General features: G+C 51.9%; 1 protein-coding gene across 6 annotated transcripts; it reads left to right on the top strand.

The window, feature by feature from the left end:
- The first annotated feature begins 295 nt into the window (after positions 1 to 295).
- ADAMTSL2 (ADAMTS like 2) lies at positions 296 to 26,891 on the top strand. Of its 6 annotated transcripts, none has more exons than XM_058038444.1 (19): positions 296 to 627; positions 2,063 to 2,174; positions 3,031 to 3,173; positions 3,650 to 3,725; positions 4,076 to 4,178; positions 5,768 to 5,913; positions 6,016 to 6,139; positions 7,083 to 7,163; positions 8,191 to 8,366; positions 9,274 to 9,616; positions 10,312 to 10,660; positions 14,429 to 14,532; positions 16,372 to 16,498; positions 18,352 to 18,565; positions 20,904 to 21,059; positions 22,845 to 23,015; positions 23,104 to 23,280; positions 24,137 to 24,281; positions 25,733 to 26,891. In XM_058038444.1, exons 2-19 carry the CDS (start codon positions 2,064 to 2,066, stop codon positions 25,849 to 25,851), a joined length of 2,865 nt encoding a protein of 954 aa, XP_057894427.1. In that variant the 5' UTR covers positions 296 to 627; position 2,063; the 3' UTR covers positions 25,852 to 26,891. The 6 variants fall into 6 exon arrangements, with proteins under 6 accessions (XP_057894427.1, XP_057894428.1, XP_057894429.1 ...); XM_058038445.1 differs by having other exon boundaries at positions 9,274 to 9,538; positions 10,279 to 10,660; XM_058038446.1 differs by having other exon boundaries at positions 9,274 to 9,538.
- Positions 26,892 to 26,995: the final 104 nt, after the last annotated feature.

Genomic DNA, 26,995 nt, shown 5'->3' on the forward strand with positions numbered 1-26,995 from the left:
GAGGGGGGGAAGCAGAGCATCCTCCAGGGTGGGGGGAAAACCGGAGCATCCTCCAGGGTGTGGGGAAAAGCAGAGCATCCTCCTGTGTGGGGGAAAAGCGGAGCATCTTCCCGGGGAGGGGGAAAAGCGGAGCATCCTCCAGGGTGGGGGGAAAGCGGAGCATCCTCCGGAGGATCCCTGGGGATTGGGAGCACAGCATCCTCCCGGGGTTTCCCTGCCTTGCGTGGACCAGCGGGAACGCATGCGTGCGGTGCGGGCTCTCCCCGCCTGTGCCCCCCCGGTCTCGCCTCAGGAAACCGGCTGGCGGCCGCGGGCCGGCGCCGGGGGAGGCGAGGGGTTAACCGGGGTGGGGGCATCCCGGGCCGAGAGGTGTGAATTCCGCCCGCTCTCCCCCTGCCTCCCCCCCGCCGCCGCTATAAGAGCGGCCGGCGCGGGCTGGGGGGAGCCACTGCGGCGGCTCCTCCTCGCTGGAAGCCCCGGCGCTTTTGGCTGCCCTTTGAAGTCGGAGAGGGAGAAGGAGGGAGGGAGCGTCTGGGGCCGCCGCTGCTCCGCTCCGCTCCGCGCCGCCGCCGCCGCCGCTCCCGCCCGGCCCCGGAGCATCGTCCTGCCCGGTCCCTCCGCCGCCAGGTACGGCCCGTTCTGTCCCACCCTGTCCCACCCTGTCCCATCCTGTTCTGTCCCATCCTGTTCTGTCCCATCCCTTGCCCGCGGAGATGCAGCCCCGCATCCCCGCCCCGCATCCCCGCCCCGCATCTCCCTCCCGCCGCCCCGCTCCCGGCTCCGCGATGCTGCTCACGGCATCCACATCCCTCCCCCCATTTCTTAATTTTCTCTCCATCGAAGCACGCAGCCCCGCAGCCTGTGGGATAAACTCGGAGCGCGCTCTGGTATTGGCTTGGAGTCAGGAGTGTCTGGGAGCTTTAATGAGAACCAAGTGTAAGGCAAGGCTCAGCCACCTGTCCGCGGGATCCCCGGCCAAGCGCTCTGGGCTCCCATTAATCAATGGCTCTGCCTCTTGGAAAGTCTCTTTAGCACGCTGCACCTCTCCCCCAGGGCGATTGCAGAGCGGATTTGGGGACCTGGAAGCCCTGTGGTAATTTTGTCTAAGCCAGACAGCAAAGCGGGGCTGGTGCTGCCGGCAATTCAGTGGTTTCAAAACCGCTACAAAAAGCTTTGCAAGGAGGGAAAAAAAAAAAAACCCAAACAAAAATGAGTAGGAGAGAAGCTCTTTATATTGCAGGTCTGCAGTCCTGCCCTCTCTCCCCAGGAGCAGCACCTCTCCCACCCCCTGCTTCCCAAAGACACTGCCTAACTGCTTTTCAAGGGAAATTAGCTTAGGGGAGGATATTTTTTTTTTCTTTTTCCTCACAGACATGAGCTGCTTTGATTGCCTGGAAGCATGATTTCCTGAAACCTGCTCCTTTCTGGCTCTTGCAGGGAGGTTCACAATAAAACGTATTGTGGTTTTGAGCTGGGTTTTATTTAAGAAAATGCCATTCTGGGTTGGTCTCTTTCATGAGGCAGATGGAGAAAGAGATGAAAGGCTGACACTTGGGATAGCTCATTTCTGCTCTTTAATTGTGGGTCGTGTCTTTTCTATAAGGAAAGGAATCTTCCCTGGGAGCCGAGGGGAATTGGAGTGGAATAAATGAAAAAAGGAGGAATGATGCCTGCTAATTGAATTTTTTTGTTTTTGAAGCTTTTCATCTCATTCTTCCAGGAGCAGTCCTGTAAATGGGGATATTTAAATGCACTGCTTTTATAGATCCAGGAACACTTCTGGCTACTCACTGTGCTTCAGTGTAAGCCAGGCTCTGTTCCAAGGCAGCCTTGGAGCTGTGTCAGGTGCAGCCACTGGAAACCAGTGCAAAGTTGTGGTTTGACAGATAAAAACCCAGCTGGGAAGTGATCCTGTACCATGTTCATGCTGCTATTAATGAAATAAAACTTCAGGCTCAGGTCCCTGCTGGTCGGTGTCACCGAGCTGGAGCAGAGCTCAGGAACCCAGAGGTCTGGGGCTGGGTGGGAGGTGTGCTTAGTGCAGTGTTTGGTTGCTTTCTAGGATGAAGATATCCAAGTGGAGGTGGAGCAGCATCTCCATCAGTGCTCAGCTGCAGCTGAAAGGCACCCTGGCCCTTCTTCTCGTGGGCAATGTTGTCTTTGTCATAGCTCAGGTAAGGCTGTCAGGTTTTGGGGGCTCTCTGGGCTTTAAAATGCTCTGGTGTCTGGGATGGGAACCCCCTGGGCTGGCAGAGCTGTTCTGTGCATGCATCAGGTTCTCAAAAATGGTTAGGACTTCTGACTTGCCTTCACTCATCAGTCTGGGCTTAACCTAAGTTGTGCCTACCATGGCCAAGAGCATTCACAGAGCATTTCTAGGACCCTGAAGGGCCATGCCCTGCTCTTGGTGAGCACCACTCCTTGCTCCCTGCAGTGGCTGAGCTTTCATTTGTTTTCCATGCAGCATTTGCAGTTCCTCTGCCCTCTGATGCATGGTCAGGACAGGGGATGGGAGCTGGGGGTGTCAGGGACCCTCCTCAAGTGACAAACCTGTGCTTGCAGAGAGAGCACACAGGGTCCTGCACCCTTCTGGCACTCCCTGGCACTCACTGACCTGCTCTGCTGCTGCAGAGGGGTTTTGCAAGGGTTTGTTGAAGCTTCCAGTGGAGCTTCCAGCTGCAGCTGGCTCTGCAGCTCCCTGAATTCTCTGTGGAGCCAGAGTCAGAGAGCACCGAGAGTCTCGCAGAGTTTAGGGCTGTTTGGGAGCTCGGTTTTGCCAACTGAGCGAAACAATGAGAATTTCCTCTCCTGAGGAATCCCAAATATTGCCACTTCATTCCAATTTTGTAATGAAAACACAATTGCAAGAATGCAGGGATGGAAACCTCAGGCTTGACCTCAGCTGGAGAAGGCAATGCCTGGGTCGAGTGGGGCAGGCTGGGAGGGGAGGGCTGCCCTCAGTGTCCCCACACGGGCTCTGGGGTTTGGATGTGACTCCTGCTTCTCCTGCTTCCCCTGTGCTCCGAGCAGGACCTGGCACAGACGTCCAACAGCCTGGAGGAAGGGTCAGATGTCACTGCTTACTGGTGGGGAGAGTGGACCAAGTGGACAGCGTGCACCAGGACCTGTGGGGGAGGCGTGAAATCCCAGGAGAGGCACTGCCTGAGGCAGAGGTACAGCCCCAGGGGCTGGGCAGGGGCTCTGCAGCAGCTGCCTGACCCCAGAGGTCACAAGCACTGATGGAAATGTGTCTGGGCAAGCCCTGCTGGGGCAGGAGGGGGTTTCCTGAGCTGTGGCTGGTGCACAGGGGCAGCAGGCACAGACTGAGCCTGTTCTCCAGGCCTCGGGGCACAGCAGCCCCCGGTGCAGGGCTGGTTGGGGACCCACTGGTTCCATCTGCTTTGTGCCTGGCTCTGCCCTCTCTGGGCAGCGTGGTTGCCAAAACCCCCTTTGTAAACCTTGTCCCCATGATACCTCCTGGAATAGTTGGTGATGCAGGTGACAAAACCACAGAGACCTTTGCTACCTGCTCCAGGGACAGATCTCTGTGTGGCTCTGCTCTGTGCACACTGACCTTATGGAGAGCAGATATATTTAAACAAGGGAAAATTATTTCTGCCCCCCATCTAACCACCATTTCCTTATTCAGAAGGAAGTCGGTGAGTGGGCTGGCTAATAAAACTTGCACTGGAACATCCAAGAGATACCAGCTCTGCAAAGTCCAAGTAAGGATATCCTTTGTCTTGTTGGGAAAGTCATGTGTGGCATTTCTGGGTCCCTTGGAGAGGGGACACCATTTGTCCTCAAGCTGTCACCCTCTTCCCTGTCCAAGCAGCTGGGGGTTCTCTTCTTTGGTGCCAGTTTCTGGGCTTTGGGCATTTTGCCATAAAAACCAGAGAGTGGCTCTGGCAACAACTCCCAGGGGGCTCCTGCAGTGGGGGGAGGAAGAGGAGGAGGAGGAGGACGTGGCCTGGCTGGGGAAGGTGATGGAAACACTCCTTGCAGCTGGTGCTGATGTGCCAGAAACCTTTCCCGCACTTTGTTTCCCTCAGGATGTTAATGTATCCCATTCTAGGAGTGCCCTGTGAACGGAAGGAGCTTCCGAGAGGAGCAGTGCTCGTCCTTTAACTCCCATGTGTACAATGGCAGAACCTATCAATGGAAACCTTTATATCCTGGTAACAAGACATTCTTTGTGTGTTTCATAATGCTCAGCCAAATATTTTGATAGTTATGATGCTACAGCCCGCAGGAAGGCTCCTCCTCTGCTGTTTTAAAGTGGTTTTTCAGAGGCACAATCAGCTGTCTCCCGAGCTCAAAGGCTTGTTTGGCAGCTGCAGGGTAGCTTGAAAATTAAATAACAACATGAATTCATGTCTGTAGCCTGTGTTGGTCACAGCTCCCAGGGACCAGAGGCTGCAGGAGGATGTGGGAGCAGGAGATGTGAGGGCTGTGCTGGCAGGGTCAGTCGGGCTCACCATGACAAGTGTCCTTTGAGCCAGGGCCATTGCTGGCTGTGCTGTTTCAGTGACATTTGGTCTCTCCCACGCCCTCTGTGTGCTCTGTCAAATGTCACCGAGGTGCAGCTGGTCACTTTGGTCATCTGGGGTGAGCAAGAAATGCAGAAACGACTTGGGACTCAGAAACTGAGCTCTTATTGAATTTTTATTGAACACTGAACTCCCATCAAAATCAGGCATTAAACACAAGCCATGGATGAGCTTTAGAGCTGCTGGGAAGGCAGGACCCTTCTTCTGAGGAGGCTCCTGAGCTCAGATTCTTCAGATCCATAAAAACAGAGATGGGATCAGATCCTTCTTCATTTCAGATTCATTTGAGTGCTTAAAAATAAAGATGGGATCTCCTGCAAACTTTGTTTTAGGGGTCTGTACATACCCAAGAACAATTATCTTCATCAAATCAATTTCCCTGTGTACCAAGCCCCTGCCTCTCCAGCCTTTGCAGGGTCAGCAAGGCAGAACTTGGTCCATGAGCTATTTCTCCTTGGTGGCTTTTGTCCCTTGAAAGTGACAATTTCCTTAAACACATTTGCTGCTCAAGCTGACTCACCAGAGATGTTGCAGGAGTTGTTTTGTGTTTGAGCAGTTCATGTGGCTCCTGGGGGATTTGCAGAGAATATTTTGACACTGATGCTGCCTTGCTTGGGTGTGCAGGCCAGTGGGTCTCTGATTGCTCAGGAGTTGGTGGAGACAAACACTTGGGGTTCTGATGCAAATATGATTTTGTCATCTGCTTCCTGTGGATATTATAAAATGTGGGATTGCTGTGCTGGTGGGTGCTGCCAGCCAGTTGTTGTCTGCAGAAAGCAAAGGGTGAATTAAGTCCATCTTGGGTAAATATTTATGGAAAAATTATAGATCATAAAATGCTCTGAGTTGCTATGGTTTTGAATATAGTCTTACAGCTGTATTTCCAACAATATATGTGTAAATTTAACTCATGTATCAAGCGTTGCCAAGTGCACATGCATGTTTTTGTGTAATGTACTTGCACAAAGCAGTGCTGCTGCCTCAGTGCCTGCCCTGGGCTGGTGCTGGTGATGCCCCTGGACAGCAAAGGCTGTCACACTGTCCAAGTGCCATCTCCTGCCTGTCCTGAAACACAAGAGATGGCCACTTGTGAACTCTCACTGCTCTGCAGTTGTGCTGCTGTTGTTTAGCTTGGCAGAGATTCGCTGGCTTGGGTAGGATGAAAGTTGTGGTGTTTCTGCTGTTTTTGAATCTCTCTTTATATCCTTTCCCCTTAGATGACTATGTTCACATTTCTAGCAAGCCCTGTGACCTTCATTGCACCACCGTGGATGGTCAGAGACAGTTAATGGTTCAGGCCAGGGATGGAACATCCTGCAAATACACGGATTTCCGAGGGGTTTGCGTGTCTGGAAAATGTGAGGTTGTTAAACATTATAGCAAAAATCTCGTTAGTAGCATTCAGAGAATCGCAGTGGGTGCGACGTTTGCCTGACCCTCAGTGCTCTGTCTGTGCATTTTTTAGCCCATTGGCTGTGATGGCATTCTCTTTTCCACCCACACCTTGGATAAATGTGGAGTTTGCCAAGGAGATGGGAGCAGCTGCACCCACGTAACCGGCAGTTACCGGAAAGGAAATTCTCATCTTGGTAAGGCTTTGGGGATTGAGGGCTTGAGTTGAAAGGGCTGGGTTTAAAATTGACTTTTTTTTTTGGTAAATTGTTTTTAGGTCTTACCAACTGCCCAATTCAAGTTTTTCCCACGTGTTCTATGTGTGTTAATGTTGCTTGTTTGGGCAGAGAAAATCTTCTTTAAAAAAAAACCAAAACAAAACAGGAAATTTGCGTGGTGTTTGTCAGAAACCAGAGGTCTCTGATGATGAGTGGTGCAAAAGGGTTATGCAAGAGGCTGGTATCTATTTTAGTCTTTTTTAGTCATTTAGCCAAAAACAAGACACTCATGACCCAGTAAGACTAGAAATAAACGACTTGTAATAACAGGAAGCAACAATAACTTGAAAGACCAGGATTTCAAAAATCAGTGTGATGTAAAGCAGCCGAACATACAAGTCCTAAATATAACAGTCTAATTCAGGAATTATGATTAATGCTCTCTGAGATGGAGCAAACTGCAGGAACTTCAGTGCTGTGGGAAGACTTGTCCTGTCCCACCTTTTGTCTGGTGCTAGGCAAAGGGGAGGCAGAGGAGAAAGCAGCTCCCATCTCCTGCTGGGGTTTTGGGAAGGCTGGCTAACACAGGGATCAATACTGAACCACACAACAGCTTCTCTAGCTAATAAAACCATCTGTATTTTCTCATATCAGTTTAGATAAACATGATATTTGTGCATGTAAGGACTGAATCCTTTTCCCCCTTGGATGTGTTTTTCCTCCATAAACCAAGACACAATTCGCACATTTTTCTTCTCTATCACCAATAAGCTCCTGTTTGCAGCCTAAAACATGAAGGGTTGGGGCTTTTAAATCCATTAAAAACGTGGGTCCAGGCCAGGGTGTTGGCTAGCTTGCAGCTCTGCCTGAGGAGGGCTTGGTTCAGATCACTGGTCACAAAGATCCTCTGGTTAATCCGTAGGCTATTCCCTGGTCACGCACATTCCCGCCGGAGCGAGGGATATCCAGATAGTGGAACGGAAAAAGTCTGCAGATGTTCTGGGTGTGTATAACCTCTTGGTACTTCCCTAGGATGCATGCCTATGCTGGTTAATGCTTTTTCCAATGCAGAGCTGGATGTAGTTTTGTCATAGAATCACAGAATATCCTGAGTTGGAAGGGACCCACAGGGATCAGCGAGTCTGTTTGCTGCAGACATGAGTTAAATCCACAGGCAATGTAAATCCATCCATGTTGTCCAAGCCAGGGTTTTGCTCCTCTCTGCAGTCTGAGCACCTGGGCTGTGTTTGTCAACAATTTGATTGCTTTAAAGCAGAAAATGTTGGTAAATATGATTTCAGCAGGGTGTGACAGATGCCCTAATGCTGGATCACAGATGGCCAAGTGACTTCACCTCTCTGGTGATCCCCTCAACCTTTCCCTGCCTGGGGAATGTGCAATGACAACAGCACCAAGGGGATGTGACCTGCGTGTGGCCTTGCTGAAGTGTTGGTGACCACACACCCATCTCACGGGGGAGGTGACAGTGTGGAAAAATCCAGACTTGCAAAGAGAAGCACATTTGCTGCCTCAGAGGCTCGCGCCTCTGGAAGGTGGCTGTCACTTCCCTGGAATTGTTCAAGGCCAGGCAGGATGGGATTTTGAGCAGCAGTGGAAGGTGTCCTGGCCCATGGCAGGATGAGATGAGCTCCAAGGGCCCTTCCAGTGCAAACCATTCTAGGAAGATTCTATGGATGAAAAAGGCTTGTTGACGTTACCAGTTTCTGGGCTAGCTCAGGGGGCATCAGTGGCATCTTGGGCCACTGTGGGCTGGTGCCAAGGGGGTGACAGGATCCAGGGCCAAGTGTCAGCCACATTCCCAGGGGTTTGCAATGTGGAGGGACACGTGGCCCAGAAACTCTGAGCACATCCCCACATGGTGAATGCTGCAAACAAGTGGCCAATGCATTGCCATGTAGGAGAATCTCTTTTTTTTATTGCTGTGGCAGTGATTTTACCCCCTGAACACACCAGGGGCTGCATCCAGAGCTTTGCATGTGGCAGCACTGACTGTTCTCTCTCCTTTGAAGCTGTGGCTGATGAAGCTGGGTACTATTTCTTCAATGGGAACTATAAAGTGGACAGCCCAAAGAACTTCAACATTGCAGGCACGGTGTTCAAGTACCGCCGGCCCATGGACGTGTACGAGACTGGCATCGAGTACATTGTTGCCCAGGGACCCACAAATCAAGGGCTGAACATAATGGTGAGCTTTGACTTCTCTTCTCATGATGGGAAAGAGAAAATCCGCCTTGGATTGAGGAAGGGGTGAGCATGGGAGCAGAGTCCTGGCATGGTTTCACATGAGGAGGGGATGGGAGCAGTGATTCTGGCCAGTTCCTTACCCAACCTTATTTTATTTGTGTCAGAGCTCTCGGATTCAGGCGGGGCTGTCAGTGGTGAATGTGGGCTTGGTAACTCCTCTCTGCAGGGAGAAGATGCCTCAGGCACTGTGAGGGGATTTCTCCTCTGTTCCTTGGCATTTTTATCCAAGTTACCTGGCAGGAAAAGCAAAAATAAGAAACTGGGCCAGAGAGCTTAGACAAGTGCATAAACCTTAAACCCCAATTCTCTCTCGAAAGCAAACCATGTAAAACCAGGTATTTGGAGAAAAGTCCCTCAATTTTCTTCTGGGCAGCCAGCCAGAGCCCAACTCCTGACATCTTCCATGGAGCCCCAGGCTCCTCTGGAAGGGGAAGGGATGGTTGCTTGGGTGTTTAAAAAGCATTAGACCACTATGAGGCTGCCTCAGCTGGGAGTCCCCAGCCCCAGTGGGGTGTAGCAGCTGCAGGGGAGGGTGTGCTCTTTATAAAGTTACAAAAGTGGCTTTGCAAGTGATGGTCTTGTGAAGTTGCTGCCCTGAGCCTCTGGTCACTCAATGGCCAAGGAGGAAGTGTGATCTGGGGCTCCTGGGGTTAATTCCCATTGGCAACACTGCCAAATAACCCTTAGAAAATGGTGCAGGGCTCCAGCAGGAAGAAGCTGGCACTGTGAAGGAAAACACTCTGGAAACAGCAAAATTGATGCTCCCCAAGTGTCAGGTCCAAGATGAATCCCATGCTTTGCCTGCCACAAATCTCCTGCATCCCCTAACAACTCGATTTCTTTGCTAGGTCTGGAATCAAAATGGCAAGAACCCATCCATCACGTTTGAATACACTCTGCTGAGGAAGCCACACTCAAAGAACCTGCAGCCCATCTTCTACACCTTCTCCGAGTCGGAGAGCGAGGAGAGCCGCGAGTTCAACGGGGACGTGCCACTGGGCTTCATCCAGCACAATGCAACCTATTTTGGGAAAATCTCCAGTGAAAGGATAGACTTGGAGAACCAGGTGTTTGGAAGGCAGGACACGGAGGAAGATTTAAACTTGAGCAAAGGTCAGGAAACCAATGAGGTCTATGAAAGAGCAGAAACAATTGACTGTGAGCCAAAACTGAAGGGCAAACAACCCCAAGGTAAGGAGGAGACTTGGGCCTCACTGTTCTGCTTCTCAGAGCTCTTGTTGAGAAATGCTCTGTTTCTACCTCTGGTGGTTCTGCTGGTTTGTGTTTTGGAAACCTCGGAAAGTTCTTTAAAACATCTCTGCTCACAAATCCTCTTTGCCCTTCAGATTCTGGTTTCTGGTGGGGGTGTGTGGGGGTGGACACCGGGTGAGACCTCCCCGCTGGTGCCCTGCTGTGCTTTGCCTCATGCCAAGGACAGGAGGGAGCCCTGGGTGCACAAAACTCCCCATCACAACATCTCCCATCACCTCCCACCCCTCCAAAACCCCTATTTGAGTCCCTCGGGCATCCCACCCCCAAATTGCCTGGAGTGCCTTCCCAGCATGGCTGCATGGGCTGTGGGGCCATGGGAGCACCTTCCTTTCACCTCTGCTATTGCTTTGGGCAGTGCTGGCGGGTGCTGAGCTCCCCTCTGGCCACACCATAGCAGGATAAGCCCCCCCAAAGCTGCACACCCTTGGGAACCCCATGAGACCCCCCTGCCCTGCCTCTGGCCCCCCATGTGGCTGCTCAGGCTCCGGCGCGTCCCCGCTGCTCCGGGCTGCTTCTCCCTCCCAGCCTCGATGCATTTTGTGGTTGTCACTGTGGTTTCCCCCCTGTTGGCTCCAATCTAGATTCAAACGTAACCAGGTCTACTTACCAGACAGACCATGACGACAGAGAGCCCGAGGCCAGGCTCAGCTCCAGGGAGTTCCTTCTGGAGAACGCCATCACGGACAAGCTGCTGGGCAAGACCTCGGACTCCAAGGAGCTGCTGCTCAACGTCACCATGAACAGCATCTTCGCCCAGGGAGACCCAACCAACTCGGTGGGGTCACCCCTTGACAGCCTCTACGTGGACTATGAGGACAGCGATGGCCTCGTCACCTACTCGGTGAACAGCACCTTCATGGAGCTGAGCAATGGCAAAGCCACCAACACCTCTGCAGAGACGCCCTTCTCCAACGCCACCGTCACCATGAGCAGCCCCCAGGGGAACAGAACCCACAAAGCAAGGTAGGAGACGTGCCTTTCGTTAATAAATCCAATTTATTGATGTTCTTGACTTGTAAAAGCTCTGTGCTCAATGCATGGTTTCCATCCCTTTGGAAGCAGGAGGTAAGTGGGGGTAGGATGGTGGAAATGTTCTGTTGGGAGTTCATCTGCAAGGAAGGGCCAGAGGTTTGGGAGCAGGAAGGCATGAGAAGGTTTAAGCAAGAGGAAATCTTGATGTCCCCCTCATTGGCCATGCTGAAGTCCATGCTGATGTTTGTCAGATGGGGCCTTGCTCTCTGCTGTCACAGCTTCTTGTCAGAGCCACAGCCATGAGGAAGCCTCTTCCTTTTGCCTTCTCTTGACGTCCTGCTCCCATTCCCCAGCCCCTTCCTCCGAGTTCTGATGCAGCAGAAGTTGGTCCTGGCCCCTTTTCACCCACCCTGTTCAGTGCCACCTATGATCCTCCTCACTTGGGATGGCAGGAATATGCTTCCAGCAGCTCCCAGGTGTGGCCCTGCCACCAGGAGCTCCACTGTAGGTCCAGGAACAGCCTGGATTTGTTGCCTCAGCTCAGGGAGTCACAGCTTGGACAGGAATAGCCAAAGCTCTGCAGTAGCAGCTCATTGTACTGGGACTTAGATGGCTGGTTTGAGTGGAAGTGGGGAGGTAAAGAAAGGCCTAATGGAGCTTTAGCAGCAGGTTTTGCTCTGGGGAAAGGTGGAAGGAAGTCTTGGGGTAGGTGCTGATCCCCAAGCCTGTATCTATCAGCTTTTGAGATATCCCAGGGCTCTCTGGGGAGCAGCCTTGATTCCCAGCCCAGAACTCATTCCCAGTGTGGCCACATGGGGACTGAGATGGGGACAGTGCCCACAGCAGCAATTAGCCCTGCAATTAGCCCTCCTTCATGGTCAGCCACCCACGGTCAGCTTGAACTGACTCTGGGGCTTTGGGAATATCCAGGTCCCAGAACCAGGTGTGGATTTGGGTCCCACTGTGCATCCCCACGGCACCCCAGCCTCCTGTCAGCCTCCTCCTGGACCTGTAAAACACAGGATAAGATGCTGAGCTGGAGGAGATGCAAAGCCCTGAGCAGATGCTCCCTCTGGGTAGAGTTAGCTGGATTCACCCACAGCTTCCACTACGTTATGCTAAAGACACTCGTGCTGAAGAAAATGGCCATGCAGCCAGATGGATCAACAAACTTCTTAATGATAAGAACATGAAAACCTTGCCAAGGGCTTGAATCTATCATCTCTCCTCGTGCCTTGGCTTGGGAGTGCTGCCTTCAGCTGCCAAAGCAAGCATTTCATCCTCTCTGACAGAGAGGGCAGAGCCCTCAGCTCCCCTTACCCTGCCCTGGGGACTGCCCATCACACACCCTGTGTCCCCTCAGCTGCCCCCCTGCACCCCAAAACTCTGCCCCAGCCCCTGTGAGATGGGGGCAATTCTTCCCTACCTCCTGGGAGTACAGGGAGCTTGGCTTTTACAGGGCAATCACAGAACACTGGGGCTCCAGTGCAGTTTTTGGGTGCTAAAAAGCTCCTTGCACTGTCCCTGGCTGCCCAGCTATTGATAACAGTGATTTAAACCCCTTCAGGAATGTCACCCGGCACTGACAGCAGTTTTCCACCTGTTCTTCCCTTGGTTTTGTTCCACAGTGTCCCCTCTTCTCTCTCTGGAACAAAATACAAACTTTACAGATCAAAATACTGATATCCAGACCAGTTTTGCACCAGCCAAAATGCTGAGAGATGCTCAGGACCTTTCAACAGGAGCCACGAGTTTGCCCCTTTGCTTAGAAACAAAAACCAAAATAAAACACAGGAATGAGAGCCAGGGGCTGTGGATGATGATCCGTGGTGGTTTTGTGTGCATTTGTCAGGCTTATCCCTCTGCTGTGGGAGCTGTTTTGGGAAAGGGGGCAGCCCAGAACTCAGTGAAGGGTGAGGGAATGGTGCTAATTTTTGGTGCTGTATCTTGCTTGAAAAGCTGATTAAAAGCTCGAGAAGCAAATGTGTGACTTTATTATTTAGCTCATAATCAAGAGGAAAATTGAAAGAAAAGAGAAAATGCCCCCAGTTTTGTTAAACAATGGGCTGCTGTCTGTATTGAGAGGAGAACAAAATGACAGTTTTGTCTTTGCTGGAAATGAGCTGCCCTGTGCCCAAATGTCGGATTCCTCTGGAAAGATCTTGTCCCTGGGACCTTGACATGCATAGAAGCTCTTTATTTGGGATCACATACACTGAAGGGACACTGTTGAAAGATTTACTGTCCTCAGATGTGGGATAAAGCTTATTTTGAAGATTTTATCCTTTTAAAGACAGAGGAGTCCTGGTCATAGGATAACTTGGTGTTTACTTTGGTGCCTCAGAGATCAGGGGATAGACTGGAGGATCTGGGTAATATTTCCAAGCAAATTAAAGCACAAAAAGCAGATGTTGACTATGTTTTAATGAATTTGTGAGCCCTCTCCTGGCTGGGTGGCAGCTGGTGGCACAGGCCAGGGATCAGGAGCTGCTGTGGCAGATAAACACTATTTATAGTGAGCTGAGATTGTTATTTTTCCACTAAAAAAAAAATTTAAAAAATAGTCACATTCATTTCAGTTCCATTTCAAGTGCAGGAAGCAACCATTTGCCAAACTGACAGAGGCAAAATCAACAGGGAAAATGAGATTGTTGTTGTTTTTAATCCTTCTGGAGGCTCAGTGCTGGCGGTGGAAGGAGGGTGGGTCGGAAAGGAAACGGCTGGATTCTCAACAGTGTCCTTTGAAAGGTTGATTTGATAGGCTGGACCTCAACTTTTTCTTACAAACAACTAAATAAGGCAATTTCAGAGCTTCTGCTGCCTAGAAATCATACAAGCTGCATATCCTGCCAGGCCAGAGACAACTGGATGTGAGGATACAACCTTGTACACTATTCCAGTGTAGCTGTTCCAAGGGTTTGGACCAAGGTATGAGAACAGAACCGAAGCCTTTTGTTGTAAAGGTGCAGTATCCCTGAGGTGTTCCCCCCTCCCAGCAAGGGGAGCAGCTGCAATTCTTGCTTGGATAAATGTTTTTTCTCACACCAGGCTGACTCTGTTACTCCTCTCCCCGTGGCATTTTGTGTTTGAGCACAGCTTGGAGCTGGAGAGATGCAAATTCCCCGCTTGACATCCAGCAAAATAAATCAGGCCAAAAAACAGAGTGGCAAAAGCAGTGGGCTTTGAGGGGAGAGCTCAGAAACTCCTGTGCTGGCTTTTGGAGATTGGAGCAGCCAAAATCTCTGCTGCACTGAGCAGCACGAGTGGGTTTGCCCAGCCCTGGAGACACAAGGGAGGAGATACTGCACCTTTAGTCACTGTGGGCCAAGGGCCAGGTGTATTTGAGCAGAAAAATGCAAACTTTTGTTAAATTCTGAACTGTTTCTACTTGTGGGTATTTTTATCCCATTCTCTCTATTTCTAGACAGTGGAAGCTCTGCCTCTAACCGGGCTGGGGATTCTACTTGGGGCTCAGGACAGGTATGTTGTGAAACTAAAAAAAATTAAAAATTGATTCAAACAAACGAACCTCCCAAAAAATCAGAACAACTAAACCCAACCAAAGCCAAACCAAGCACATCCCCTCCCAAACCCAAACCCAACCGAACTGCAGCCAGATGTGTGTGTCTGTCATGGGCTGTCACTGCTTGCCTTGTAAATGGCTTTTTTTTGTTTTGTTTTGTTTTTTTTTTCTTTTCTCTTCTTTTTTTTTTTTTTTTTTTTTTGTTTTTTTGTTTTGTTTTGTTTGCTTATTGCTAGAAACAGATTGAAGTTGTTAAGAAAGGGCCAAGGTGTGAGTGCTGCTGACATGTACAGGTGGAAGCTTTCCTCCCACGAGCCCTGCAGCTCTACATGCACCACAGGTAGTTATGAGAAGCAGCCAAATTCTGAACAGCCTGCTGAAATCACCTGGTGTGTGAGTCCATATTATGTCTGTCAGGGATGGGAAGGAGCTGGTGGTGTTTAGGGGATCTCACGGGTTCTGCTTTAGCACGACCCCAGCTCTGCTGTGCCTGGGTGCAAAGGTGGGGAGAGGAGCTGGGGGCTGAGCATGCAAACCCCACTGAGCTCTCAGGTGTGTTGGGGAACCAGGAGGTGATGCCCAATGTGTCCATCATCTCTCCAAACACCCTCCCTCTGGGAAGCTCTGAGCACTGCCTTCACTTCCCAACACTTTGTGTCCCCCCTGGGGCTCAGCAGGATCCCCAATCCTGTCCTGAGCCTCCTTTTTTCCCCCCCCTTCCTCACCTTTTTGACAGCTTCAAGGGGTTTGAAAAGCTCAGCTGCTTCCCTGCAGAGAGAAATTTTAAAGATTGTTCAGCTCTGGCAGGAAACACAATAGCATTTGGCTTTTTGATTATGTTTTGTTTCTCCCACTCCTTCTACCCTGGAGCCTGAGCTCGGCTGCGAGGGTGTAAATCTGGAACAGTGACAGAGATGCCAGGGATATCAAAACTGAGCCTCTATTCTTCAGGCAGAAATTCCCTCTTTTTGCATTAATTCCTCTCTTTTTGCCCCTTGAAAAGCTTCAAGGCACCCGATCTCCTCCCTCACGCCTTGGTTAGGGGGTCCTGTCGATCCCTTGGGATGAATCAGGCGTGTGGGTTGTGCACTTGTCTGTGCTGCCCCTGAAATTATCCAGAGCCTGCAGTGCTTCTGGAATTAAAAAGAGGGAAAGGAGTGGGAGAGAGGAGTTTACAATCTCAGGGACGTCTCTTGAAAGATCAAATGCAAGGATTTTACATTTTAAGCATTTGCACTGGTCCAGCAGCCTCGTGCCTGCAGCAGGAGCTTTGCGAGCCTTCCCTTTCCCAGGATCCTGTCATCCACATGTTCTGGGACATTTTTGACTTCTTTGATCCCCTCTGAACAAATTTCTCCCTTGGCTGGGCCAGCCTGCTCTGCCCTGGTTTGCAGCAAGCCAAGAGAGGTTTAACTCAAATTTCTCCTTCCTCGCTGCCTTTTCTCACTGACATATCGCAGAGAGGCAAGGCCATGTCAAGAGCTGTAGATCTTTTTTTAGTTTCATGTAAACCATATGTTCTCCAGAGCTGCAATTCTTGTTACCTGTAGCCAGAGCAGCCTCCTGGTCCCCAGCCAGGTCCCAGAATGGACTTCCCAACATTTACTCTGGCACGGGAGGCTGTGGGGGAAAAGGTCTCGCTCTGACGGCACCAGCTCAGCTGCCTTGGAGGGGGAGCAGGAGGGGCAGCACCTTCCTTGCCAAATCCCCAGGATCCCTGCCTTGGCCTGGAGCTCTGGATGCACCTGGGGAGCACCTGGTGCAAAGGGAGGGGTGGAATGCCCCGGGGGAGTGAGGGATGGAGTGGGTTTGGGGACTGTTTGCTGTCGCCTCCACCCACCACCCTGTCTGCCGAGCAGACTCGTGGTCCTGAGTATTTCCTATAAAAATGTGTTAGTCATGTATTGGTTTTGGTGGCAAGCCCTGGCAGGGGTGGCCATGCCATGCCCTCCTCTGAGCTGGCCAAACTCAACCACACTGCTCAGATTGGTGGGGTGGCCACTGTGATATTCCCTCCCAGCAGCACCCATCCCATGGGACAGAACTCCAGCTTCCTGCTTCCCACAGGGAGGGAGTTTTGAGAAATGCAGCTAAAACCAGAAAAACAACAACAAAATAGTTTGGATGTGCAGCTCACCAAGCACTCTGCTCTGTGTGTGTGTGTTCTCTCTGAGCCCAGGAGTGATGTCCACCTATGCCATGTGTGTTCGCTACGATGGGATCGAGGTGGACGATGCCTACTGCGATGCCATGACCCGGCCCGAGCCCATCCATGAGTTCTGTGCTGGGAGAGAGTGCCAGCCAAGGTACTGCCTGCACAGGGCACTCCTGCAGCCTCTGTGTTTCCTCTGCCCTGGTTGTATTTTGGGGGAAGGTTGCTGTGGATTTGGGGGGCAGCAGGGATGGCCCACAGCACCCCCATCCCTCCTCCCTTAATTCCATCTGGGAGGCAGCAAGAGTTTCCTCCTGAGAGCTTTAGCTCAAGCTACCCGAGCTCTCCATAAATCCTGGCAGAGTTGGCATCTCTTTTTGGTGTCATTTTTTAAAACAAGCATTAGGGTACCTTTTGTGCTTAGATTCTCCCACTAATCTTTCCTAAAGTTGTCCCTCCTTATGGCTGTGCTGCTCCAGCTTCAGGGGCTTGCACTGTGAGGGAGAAGGGCTGCTCTGTGACTTTACCAGTGACTTCAACTGGGGAGCACTGGGAGCTCATGGGGCAGCCACCAGCACTTGGGCAGACAGGAAGATGCTTGGGCGGCCAAGGCTTTTCAAAGAAAAAAATGTTAATTTTGGGTGATCTGGATGGGGAAGTCCTTTGTTTCATTTCCCTCCTGAAGTTAGGTGCCACCTCTAAATGACGTCTCCAAATGTGTGACATCTCCCTAGGGCTGCCTGGACCCCCAGATGGGGTGTGAGGCCTGGGGGCAGCTGGGGCTCTCCTGCTTGGAGAACAGCAGCTGCCCACCTCCAGAGGAGCTGGGAATTCTGATCCGTTCACAATTAGCTCATTCTTTAATTGCGGTAATATTCCTGTACTGTACAAAAGTTGACCTTTTGTGATTTTCCCCTGGATTGCAAGCTGCTCCTGTCTTGTCAGGACAGAGGTGGCAGAGGACAGTAAAGGACAGGCAGTGCTTGGAGCAGATCCCAGCTCCTCCAGCCTGTCACTTGTGCTCAGCAGAGTCAGACTGATGGTGGGACATGAATTGTGTCCCACTGGGGCTCGGGCAGCTCTGTGTGACATTACTGCTGGCATCTACAGGGTGATGGATGCCGTGTCCTCCCCGTACTTCAGCTGAGCAGACAAAAAGAGGAGGTCAAACACGGGCAAAAAGCCTGACAGACAAATGTGCTGGCAGAGCCTGTGGTGACAAACGCTCACTTGCCATTGAGGACACTGGGCCAGGCCCTGCTGTGCCGCCCTGCCTCCTGACAAGCTGGTTTCAGCTTCAGGCATGAGCTGGGGGCTGTGGGGTGAGCCCAACATATGTTGATGCTTCCCATCCCTTGGGAACAGCCCTCAGGAGTTGGCAGCCTGGCTGCAGCTCACTCCTCCCTTGATGCTGTTGAGTCAGGGATGGAATGAAAGACTCCAGTCTTCAGAAGGTGAATCAGAAGGCAATTTAATGAAAGCAGCAGGTCTTTTTATAATGTGGCTCGCTAAAGTGAGACTTGATTGGTCTCAAAGTGAAAACCTCTCACACTATTGGTGAGCTATGAACAGCACACTCCGGAGAACCACATCTTTAAACAACGGTTATAGAAAGAGAGAGAAAAATGTTTTAATTCTTTTCTCTAAGTTTCCCACAGCTTCCCAGGATTTTCCTGGGACAGCTATGTCTCTCTCTGCTCAGAGGATATGTGATTACACACTCCCTGCAGCCAGGGCTGCTGTGGGCTGCTCCATGGGGTGATGGGCTCTGTTCCCTGCCCAGGTGTGTGGGATTCACATTTTCTGAATCTGAGAGAAGCAGAGAAAAGAATGATACTGCCACAATATAATAAAGTAATTAATTAGTAATTCTGATATCCATGGAGTCCTCCTCGTCATTCCTCCCTGCCATGGAGGTCACCGCTTTCCCATGCCTTTCTGTTGGAGAAGATCACCTTCCCATGCTTTCCCATGCTCTCCCATGAATTTCCATGCTTTCCTCCGCAGGTGGGAGACGAGCAGCTGGAGCGAGTGCTCGCGGACGTGTGGTGAGGGGTACCAGTTCCGCATCGTGCGCTGCTGGAAGATGATCTCGCCAGGCTTCGACAGCTCCGTCTACAGCGACCTGTGCGAGGCGGCCGACATCGCCCGGCCCGACGAGCGCAAGGTCTGCAAGAACCCGGCCTGTGGGCCCCAGTGGGAGATGTCCGAGTGGTCAGAGGTGAGTCCAGCGCCTGAGCCTGGCCTTTGCTCCCTTTTCCAATTTATCCTGATGCTTTGTGATTCCTGATGATTTTTTTTAGGTCGCTGCGTGGCCTAAAAAAGAGGCTAGATAGAGTTAAAGAATAAAGTAGGGATTTATTAGGAGGCCTCAATGGATCCACCTAGGCTCAGCCAGGGCTGCACCCAAGATGAACCAAAATGGTCCCAAAATGCTCAACTGGTCACGAAGTCTCTCACTTTTATAAGCTCTGCTCCGTTTGCATATTGGAATTAATCGTGATTCCTGATGCTTTGTGATGCCTTGTGGTTCCTGATGCTCTTCTAGGTCACCATGCGACCTAAAAAAGAGGCTGGACAGAGCTTAAGAATAAAGTAGGGATTTATTAGGAGGCCTCAATGGATCTACCTTGGGCAGCACAAGAGCCCAGCCAGGGCTACATCCAAGATGAACCAAAATGGTCCCAAAATGAACCCAAGATGAACCAAAATGGTCCCAAAATGCACGACCACTCACGGGGTCTCTCACTTTTATCAGTTCTGCTCTATTTGCATAATGGAGTTCATTGTCCAATTACAGCTTTAGGTTATGCAGTCTCATCCTTCTTGTTTTTCTCTCTCCAGCCCACGGTGTTTGTGCTCTTGGGCTGAGATTTGGATCATTTGTCCTTGGTCCCCAGCTGGAGCAGGAATTGTTTTGTCTCCCTGCTCTGTGCACAGAGCTCACCATGCCCTAATATGAAGCTCAGAACTACACACCAAGGCAGTACAGAATCTGAAAAATATAAAAGCTAAACCCTGAGGCATCAATTCTCATCCATAACCATCCACAGCCAGGATACACTGCCTGCAGTAATGCACGTGGATCAATGTGCATCAATATTTTTCCCCTTAAAATGAAGGCCTGGCTCCTGTTTAGGATGGGAGGCCATTGGTCACTCACAGGTAGGGCAGGAGCCCATGGCTCAGATCTCCCTATCAGTATTTCCTTGGCAGCCTCTTCAAACCCAACGTGCTGGGAAGGTGATCCCATCTCACACATAAATTACACCCCTATAAACGTCCCTTCCTCACCTCCTTTGCACCACATGCAGAATAAAACCTTTCTCTAGCTGTGCATTAAACCAGTCCCCAAAGCCTCTGGGAGATGCTTTGGGGAGGGTTCCAGCTCACTGGTTTCCTTGGGAAAACCTGTGGAGAGGGTTTGTGCCCCTGAATCCCTTTCCAGGCACGGACAGTGCTCCAGCACATCCCTTACAAACACAAACCCATGGAAATACCCAAACCAGTGCTGCTTCCTCGGGGTGCCTCTTCCCAAATCAAGCACAGGCCTGATCTAAGCAGGAGCAGATGAGCTCTGAGCCGAGCTGTCCGTGGGTGCCAACCTGCCCCATGGTTTGCATCACGAGGAATATGACTCTTCCTCCTGGGCAGCTCCCAAAAACTCGTCTTAGTCATAATTTAAACATCTCCATTCCCCTGCAAGCTGGTGTGCATCATTTCCCTGGAGCTGACAGAGGGGCTGGTGCATTCCCTGGTGGTGCAGGATGTTTTGACTTTCCCAGCTGGTAGAGAGGAGCTCCCTGAGCACGTGCTGGAGCGTTATTTTGTCCAGCATAGCAAATGAGTGGTTTATTTTACAGAAATGTGTATTCTCCTCCAGCATTTGTCAGGGACAGATTGCTTGAGACAGTGCTGGAGTAGATTGTTCTTAGCCAGCAGCAAAGCTAATCTCCTTTGGATCCCATCAGAGATGGGGTGCCAAGTTGGCTGGGGAAATAGGCATTAAAAAAAGCACATTTCAGGGCTCTGAGGATTAACATCTCGGCACGGTGCGTCTGGGCCCTGTGCTGTTGACACTTTTCCCTGCTTTACGTTATGCATGGAGCAAATGTAATGTGTATGTGAGACTGTAGTAACTCAAATCCAGTTCTAAATAATGTCACTGGGCTGCACGATGCCAAATTTATCCACAGCACAAAAATCTCAGTTGTGCAGTCAGGAGGGGGAAAGCATTCTCCAAAGTGGGGGAAAGGAGCTGGCTGTTCCTGGGAAGGAGGCGAGGGAGATCTCACCCTGTCTCCAAGTGATAGCTAAAGCTGCTCAGCTCTGAGCAGACCCTCCTGGAGCCTTTCCGCCCTTCTGGCATCACCTGTTGGAGAGCACAGCACCTGGGCAGGACACAGCTGGGGCTGTGGAGGGGGTTTGGGGGAGTCATTTGTGCATTCCCAGCGTGCGCTTTTAAACTTTTACGTTCAAATATGGGAAACACCCCATCCCAGAGCCGGCAGCTGCCGTGGTGCCGGCAGCCCCGGTGATGTCGCTGTCCCCTCCGGCAGTGCCCGGCGCGCTGCGGGGAGCGGAGCGTGGTGACAAGGGACATCCGCTGCTCGGAGGAGGAGAAGCTCTGCGATGCCAGCGCCCGGCCCCTGGCCGAGAAGAACTGCACGGGGCCACCCTGTGACCGGCAGTGGACAGTGTCCGACTGGGGACCGGTGAGACCCCGCCGTGGCCGTCGTGGTCCCACCGCAGGCTGGCTTGTCCCTGCTGCTCCTGGGGGTTTTGGGGTTGGGCTCATCAAACAAACCCGCACTTGGGTCCCAACAAACCTGCAGGCAGCCTGTGCTGGGAGCTGGCCTCAAATAATTCCACTGCTTGGGGTCTCTCGGGTCACCTCCGTCAGCGCTGTCACCCTGAGCCGCCCTGGCTCGGGCACTGGGGGTGATCCAGCATCCCAGTGGATCCTGTTCCTTCCCCTGGGCTTCTGCCTTGTGCCACCCTGGCTCGGGCACTGGGGGTGATCCAGCATCCCAGTGGATCCTGTTCCTTCCCCTCGGCTCCTGCCTTGTGGGGGATGTGGTACAGCAGGGGTTAAACCCTGAGAGACCTGGCTGAGGGCCTTAGTGGGTGTCAAAATCCTCTTGTCTGTCTGCTGTACAGCATTCCTTGGCAATGCTGATGCTCCATGCCCAGAAATTGAACATTTTAACTTTTTCCCCTTTTTTATTTTCCATTTCCCCCTTTCTGTTTCCCCTTTCTCCCTTTTACCTTTTCTCTTTCCTCCTTTCTTCCCTTTCCCTATTTTTCTTTCCTCCTTATTTTCTATTCTCTTTCCCTCGCTCTTTTTTTTTTCCTCTCCCCCTGGCTTTTTCCCTTCCTGCACAATTCTGCTCCAAAGACCCCCTCCATCCCAAGCTATTTTTACCCAGGTTTTGATACACTCACATCAGCTAAAAATAAGTGGTTTCCATGGCAGCAGCAGTGCTAGGAAACACCGAGAGCCTCTGCAAGAGCAACCACGGAAGCACGGGGAGCACCGGCTGCTCCGGGCACTGGGGGCTGGATTTTTCCTGCCACTTCCTCGGTCCCCTTTGTCACTTTGGGAGCCACTCTGGGGTTCCCTGCTCGTGGTGCTTCCCCTTTTTCCTGCCCTGAGATATGCTGGGTGCTGTAGCACAGGTTGCCCAGAGAAATTGTGGATATCCCATCCCAAGAATAAACCTCTCCTTTTCCAAACCCCTGGACAGGCTTTGGAAAAACCTGAGATAGCAGAAGATATCCCTGCCCGTGATAGGGTGTTGGAACAAGATTATTTTTAAGGTGCTTCCCAACCCAAACCAGTCTGGGATTCCATGATGATGGAATCTCTATTGGGGGATCTGCTGACCATCCTTGTGGCTGTTTAAAGCCCCAAAAACCTCTGTGAAATTTGGGGGAGGTGGGTGTGAGGAGGCAGCTGGGCCCTGTGGGGGCCTTGTGTCTGTTCTGAGGGCCCTGTCCTTGCTCTAGGGCCCCTGTCCCTACTGTGGGGGCCCTGTCCCTGCTCTGGGGGCCCTGTCCCTGCTGTGAGGGCTCTGTCCCTGCTGTGAGGGTTCTGTCCCTGCTGTGGGAGCTCTGTCCCTGCTGTGAGGGTTCTGTCCCTGTTGTGAGGGTTCTGTCCCTGCTGTGGGGGCCCTGTCCCTGTTGTGAGGGTTCTGTCCCTGCTGTGGGGGCCCTGTCCCCGCTGTGGGAGCTCTGTCCCTGCTGTCATGGAGGCCCTGTCCCTGCTGTGGGGGCCCTATCCCTGTTGTGAGGGTTCTGTCCCTGCTGTGGGGGCCCTGTCCCTGCTGTGGGGGCCCTATCCCTGCTGTGAGGGTTCTGTCCCTGCTGTGGGGGCCCTGTCCCCGCTGTGGGAGCTCTGTCCCTGCTGTGGGGGCCCTGTCCCCGCTGTGGGAGCCCTGTCTCTTCTCTGGGCCCGCTCAGGGGGGTTCCCTGGCACTGAGTGCCCGCTGTGGTTGCAGTGCAGCGGCGGCTGCGGGCAGGGCAGGATGATCCGGCACGTGTACTGCAAAACCAGCGACGGGCGCGTGGTGCCCGAGTCCCAGTGCAACCTGGACACCAAACCCCTGGCCATCCACCCCTGTGGGGACAAGAACTGCCCCTCACACTGGCTGGCACAGGACTGGGAGCGGGTAAGTGCAGATCCTGTGCTTTGGGGTGCGCTGGAGGGGTCAGGATGGGGTGTGCAGCTCTCAAGGGGCCCTGCTCATGACCCCACAGTGCAACACGACGTGTGGCCGGGGTGTGAAGAAGAGGATCGTGCTCTGCCTGGAGATTGTCAATGGCAAGATCAAGACCCGCAGCCCCTCTGACTGTGACATGGCCAAGAAGCCCGTGGAGGAGAGCACGTGCTTCGAGAGGCCCTGCTTCAAGTGGTACACCACCCCCTGGTCTGAGGTGAGCAGAGAGGGGGCCCCAGGGCTGTGCTGCCCCATCCCTTTGCACCAAGGGTCCCTCTGCCTGCAGAACCCCCAGGAGATGGGTGAGTCCCTGCAGGATGTGGTCCCTGAGGGTGTTTTTGCTGCGTGGTGCAGCTGGGGCTGTCTGTGCTCAGGGAGGACAGGATTGAGAGGGGCTGTTTAAGGCCAGCTGTAGCTTTATTTTTTCTTTATTTTTCCCCTCATGCCTGGAAGTGTGGATTGGAGCCCACAGGGTGACTGGCCAGGGGATGCAGAATTTGGGGATGCTCCATCACCCTGCACAACCCAAAAGGCAGCCAGGCTCCAATGGGCTTCCTGCAAGCCCTCCTGGATGCAGCCTCCCTGATCTGAGCTCCAGGAGCCTCATTTTTAGTCTTGCAAACCCTATAATTAACCAAAACAAAAGCCCTGCTGTAATCCCAGCTCCATGAGGCATCCAAAGGGCAGCAGGCAGTGAGTGTTGGGCGCAGCAGTGGCTCCACATCCTCCATGGACGCAGAGAGACCCCACAACCTCACTCCTGGTGCTCTGGGGGCTTCTATGGCCATCCATGTCCTACAGAGCATCACCTGGACAGGGACAGCTCATTTGTGGTCCCTTGTGAAGAGCAGCAGGAGGAGGGAGGGTGTCAGAGCCAGAGGATGGGACCACATCCACCTCCCCTGGGCAGAAGCTGATGGTGCTGGCAGCAAAGACAGAGCAAGGGGACAGCGGCGTGGCGCTGGGATGTGACATTCTCCTCCTGCCCTAACATCTCCAGTGAGCAGGTTCTGGCTCAGAACAGCCCCCTGGCATGGCAGGGTCTTGCCTCACCCTTTCTCTCTGTCCCCCAGTGCACAAAAACCTGCGGGATTGGCGTGAGGATGCGGGATGTGAAGTGCTACCAGGGCAAGGACATCGTGCGGGGCTGCGACCCGCTGGTGAAGCCAGTGGGCAAACAGACCTGTGACCTGCAGCCCTGCCCCACAGAGCCTCCAGGTGAGCCCCACAGCCTTGGTTTGCCGTGGATCCCTCCAGCAGCACTGCCCCATTTGGATAATGATCCCAGGGAGGATGTCAGGGACAGCTCTCCCTCTGTGCCCAAGCAATGCACAGGCTCCTTCTGGAGATAAATTAAGAGGAGAGCTCAGAAGAATCATGTTCTGACCTGAAGATAAAAGGTGCCTTTGGAGAGCTGATTTGGGTGCTGCTTCTGTAAGATTCCAGCTACAGCTGAGGAAGTTCTGTCTGTGCCATTATTTTAATGATTTTTGGTCTTTGGGTGTCCTGTGGGATTTGTAACTATCTCGTTATCTGGCTCGTCTGCTGGCTCAGAGTCCCTGTGATCTTTAGCAAACACACAGTTCTAATCCTTTAATAGGATTTGGGAATAAGGACAGTGTGGGAGAAAAGCATGAAAATGGGTGACAGATTTGGGGCCAGCTCCTGGCTCAGCTCTGGGTGCTCTCAGCTGTCCATTCCCTTGGGATACATGGAGCTTGGGAGTTGCCTCGTGGCCACCTTGCCCTGAGAGCAACCTGGTTTCATGCATCCTATGGATTTCAAGCAAAAAATACGTATATAAAAGTATAAGTCCTATGGGTTTAAAGCAAAATATTGCACTGAAGGAGTTGGGAGAGCGCTGAGGCAGCCTCATCCCTTTCTCCAGCATCTCACTTCCCCCTAACTCTGGGTGTGGCACTGCTGGATTCCCATTCCCTTTCTCAAATAGCTTCCTTGGGATAGAAATTGTGAATTTCAGGGGAAACCCTTGACCTGGGGACAACTCAGTGCCTTGGTGGCTCCAGCAGTCCCTGGGCAGCTCTGTTTTACAGCAAGGACATTGAGCTTCAGGGCTGGGACCAAGTGAGACTCCCCAAGGTGTCAGGTGGGAAGGAACAGCTCAACCTGCTCATGCCTTTGGCCAGGCTGACAATGACATTTCTGGAGAAGCTCCATGGTGCTTTCCAGGGGATGTCAGGGAGGTGGCAGCCACAGCTGGGCTGATGTTGTTGCTCATCAGCCCATGGTGTTTAAAGCTGTGTAGGGTGGAAAATGACCTCATGAGCTCACAATTGTTTATTTTCTTCTTCTTTTCCGTGCCATGCCTTGAGACATGGCACCCTGGGACACAGGGTACTAGTCTGCTCACACCTGCCAGCAGCCACGAGACAGTGGCACCAAAAGTGGCACAAATAAAGCTCCAGCAACATTTTAATTCAGGCTGGGAACAGCAGGAGAGACATAAATTAAGGGAGAAATCCTACCCTGACCACCTACTCTCCAAGTGCTTTAACAAAGGTTAAACCAAAAACCAGCCACCCCAGCCCCAAATTACTTCAGCACCCGAGAAAAATCAAATGTATCTGTCAGGGATTTAACCTGTGACCCCTGGGCCATATTTCCAGGCACTTAATGTCCTGCTAAAGTGTATTTTTTTCTCCCTGCAGATGACAGCTGCCAGGACCAGGCAGGAACCAACTGTGCCTTGGCCATCAAGGTGAACCTGTGCAGCCACTGGTACTACAGCAAAGCCTGCTGCCGCTCCTGCCGTGCCCCCCACTCCTAGGGCAGGGCTGCCTGAGCCAGGGCTCCTCCTTCCCCTGCCCTCACAGCCCAGACACTGCTGACAAGGATGCTCTTGGCCTGGTTTGTGTGTCCCCACCGAGGCAGGACTCCTCTCCTGGCCGCTGGACGTTGGGAGCCCCCCGGGGTCGGAGCTGTACAGAAATCTTGTATATTTGATTCCCCTCCCCAAAATCCAGCTACACCCAAGGTCTTGTCCTGTTTCTTCCCTCGGTGCAAGGTTGGGGTTGGCGAGGGGAAGGTGTGAACTCTGGGAAGTGCAAGTTTCCCTTCCCAAAATGGGCTTGGTGGTGCCTCTCTCCTGATTTATCCTGAGGCTCTCCTTAGCTGAATTAATGGAGAAGCTGTTTGTTAAATAAACTCAAGCCCTTTTTTGTAATATGTAGGTGTATACTTTTTCAGAGAATTTTATCTTATAATCAAATGTTAGTTTCATAGTCCTTACAACCCCTCCCTGATGCTGACATATTGTATATAATATGGAAACATAACTGCACTTTATATCACAAAAAAGACGTGCTCTTTTTTAATATATTTGTTTACAGACAGTGAACTTTATCCATATAATCATTAATTTGTACTCATATGTATATTTTAATAAAGTTGTCATATTTATGGTGGTATTTTGTTTTATTCTCCAGTTTGTAGTGGAGTCCTGGGAGCACTGGAATTGGGGCTGGGGATTTGCTGGTGCCCAGAGGAGGCAGAGCAGCTTTAAATCAGGAGAATCACAGCTACTTGGACAGTGATGGAAGGAAAAGTCCCAACAGTGGGGGGATTTTGGGACTTTTGGGGGCCCTTTGGGGTTCTGTGGCTTTAGAAGCTGCAGCCCTGAAGCTCCTCAGGAGTTTGGGAACAGAGAGATTTCTCATAGTGACAGCAAGAAAAGGGCTTTTCTGAGCTCCCAAGGGGTTATTGCTCTGTGTTTTTACTGTGTGACCCTCCCCCCAGACACTGAGCCAAAGCTCTTTAGCATCCCCCAAAGTTCTCTGTGCACCCCAAGTGCTGCTGCAACCCTCCCTCAGCATCAGGGAGCTCCTGAGCCCTTTGCAAACACCACCCCAGATTTGCAGATGCAGGGTCAAGAAAAAAGAAAACAAACAACAAACCTCAAAACCCATGTCAAA

This window comes from Melospiza georgiana, chromosome 20 (assembly GCF_028018845.1).
Source record: "Melospiza georgiana isolate bMelGeo1 chromosome 20, bMelGeo1.pri, whole genome shotgun sequence".
NCBI classification, from domain to species: domain Eukaryota; kingdom Metazoa; phylum Chordata; class Aves; order Passeriformes; family Passerellidae; genus Melospiza; species Melospiza georgiana.

Excerpts from the sequence above, each read along its gene's own strand:
- ADAMTSL2 (XM_058038443.1), top strand. The coding sequence starts at position 2,064 with ATGAAGATATCCAAGTGGAGGTGGAGCAGCATCTCCATCAGTGCTCAG. Across the intron at positions 7,164-8,190 it reads AAAGTCTGCAGATGTTCTGG|CTGTGGCTGATGAAGCTGGG; the intron begins GTGTGTATAACC and ends TCTCCTTTGAAG. Across the intron at positions 9,617-10,278 it reads GAAGGGCAAACAACCCCAAG|ATTCAAACGTAACCAGGTCT; the intron begins GTAAGGAGGAGA and ends GCTCCAATCTAG.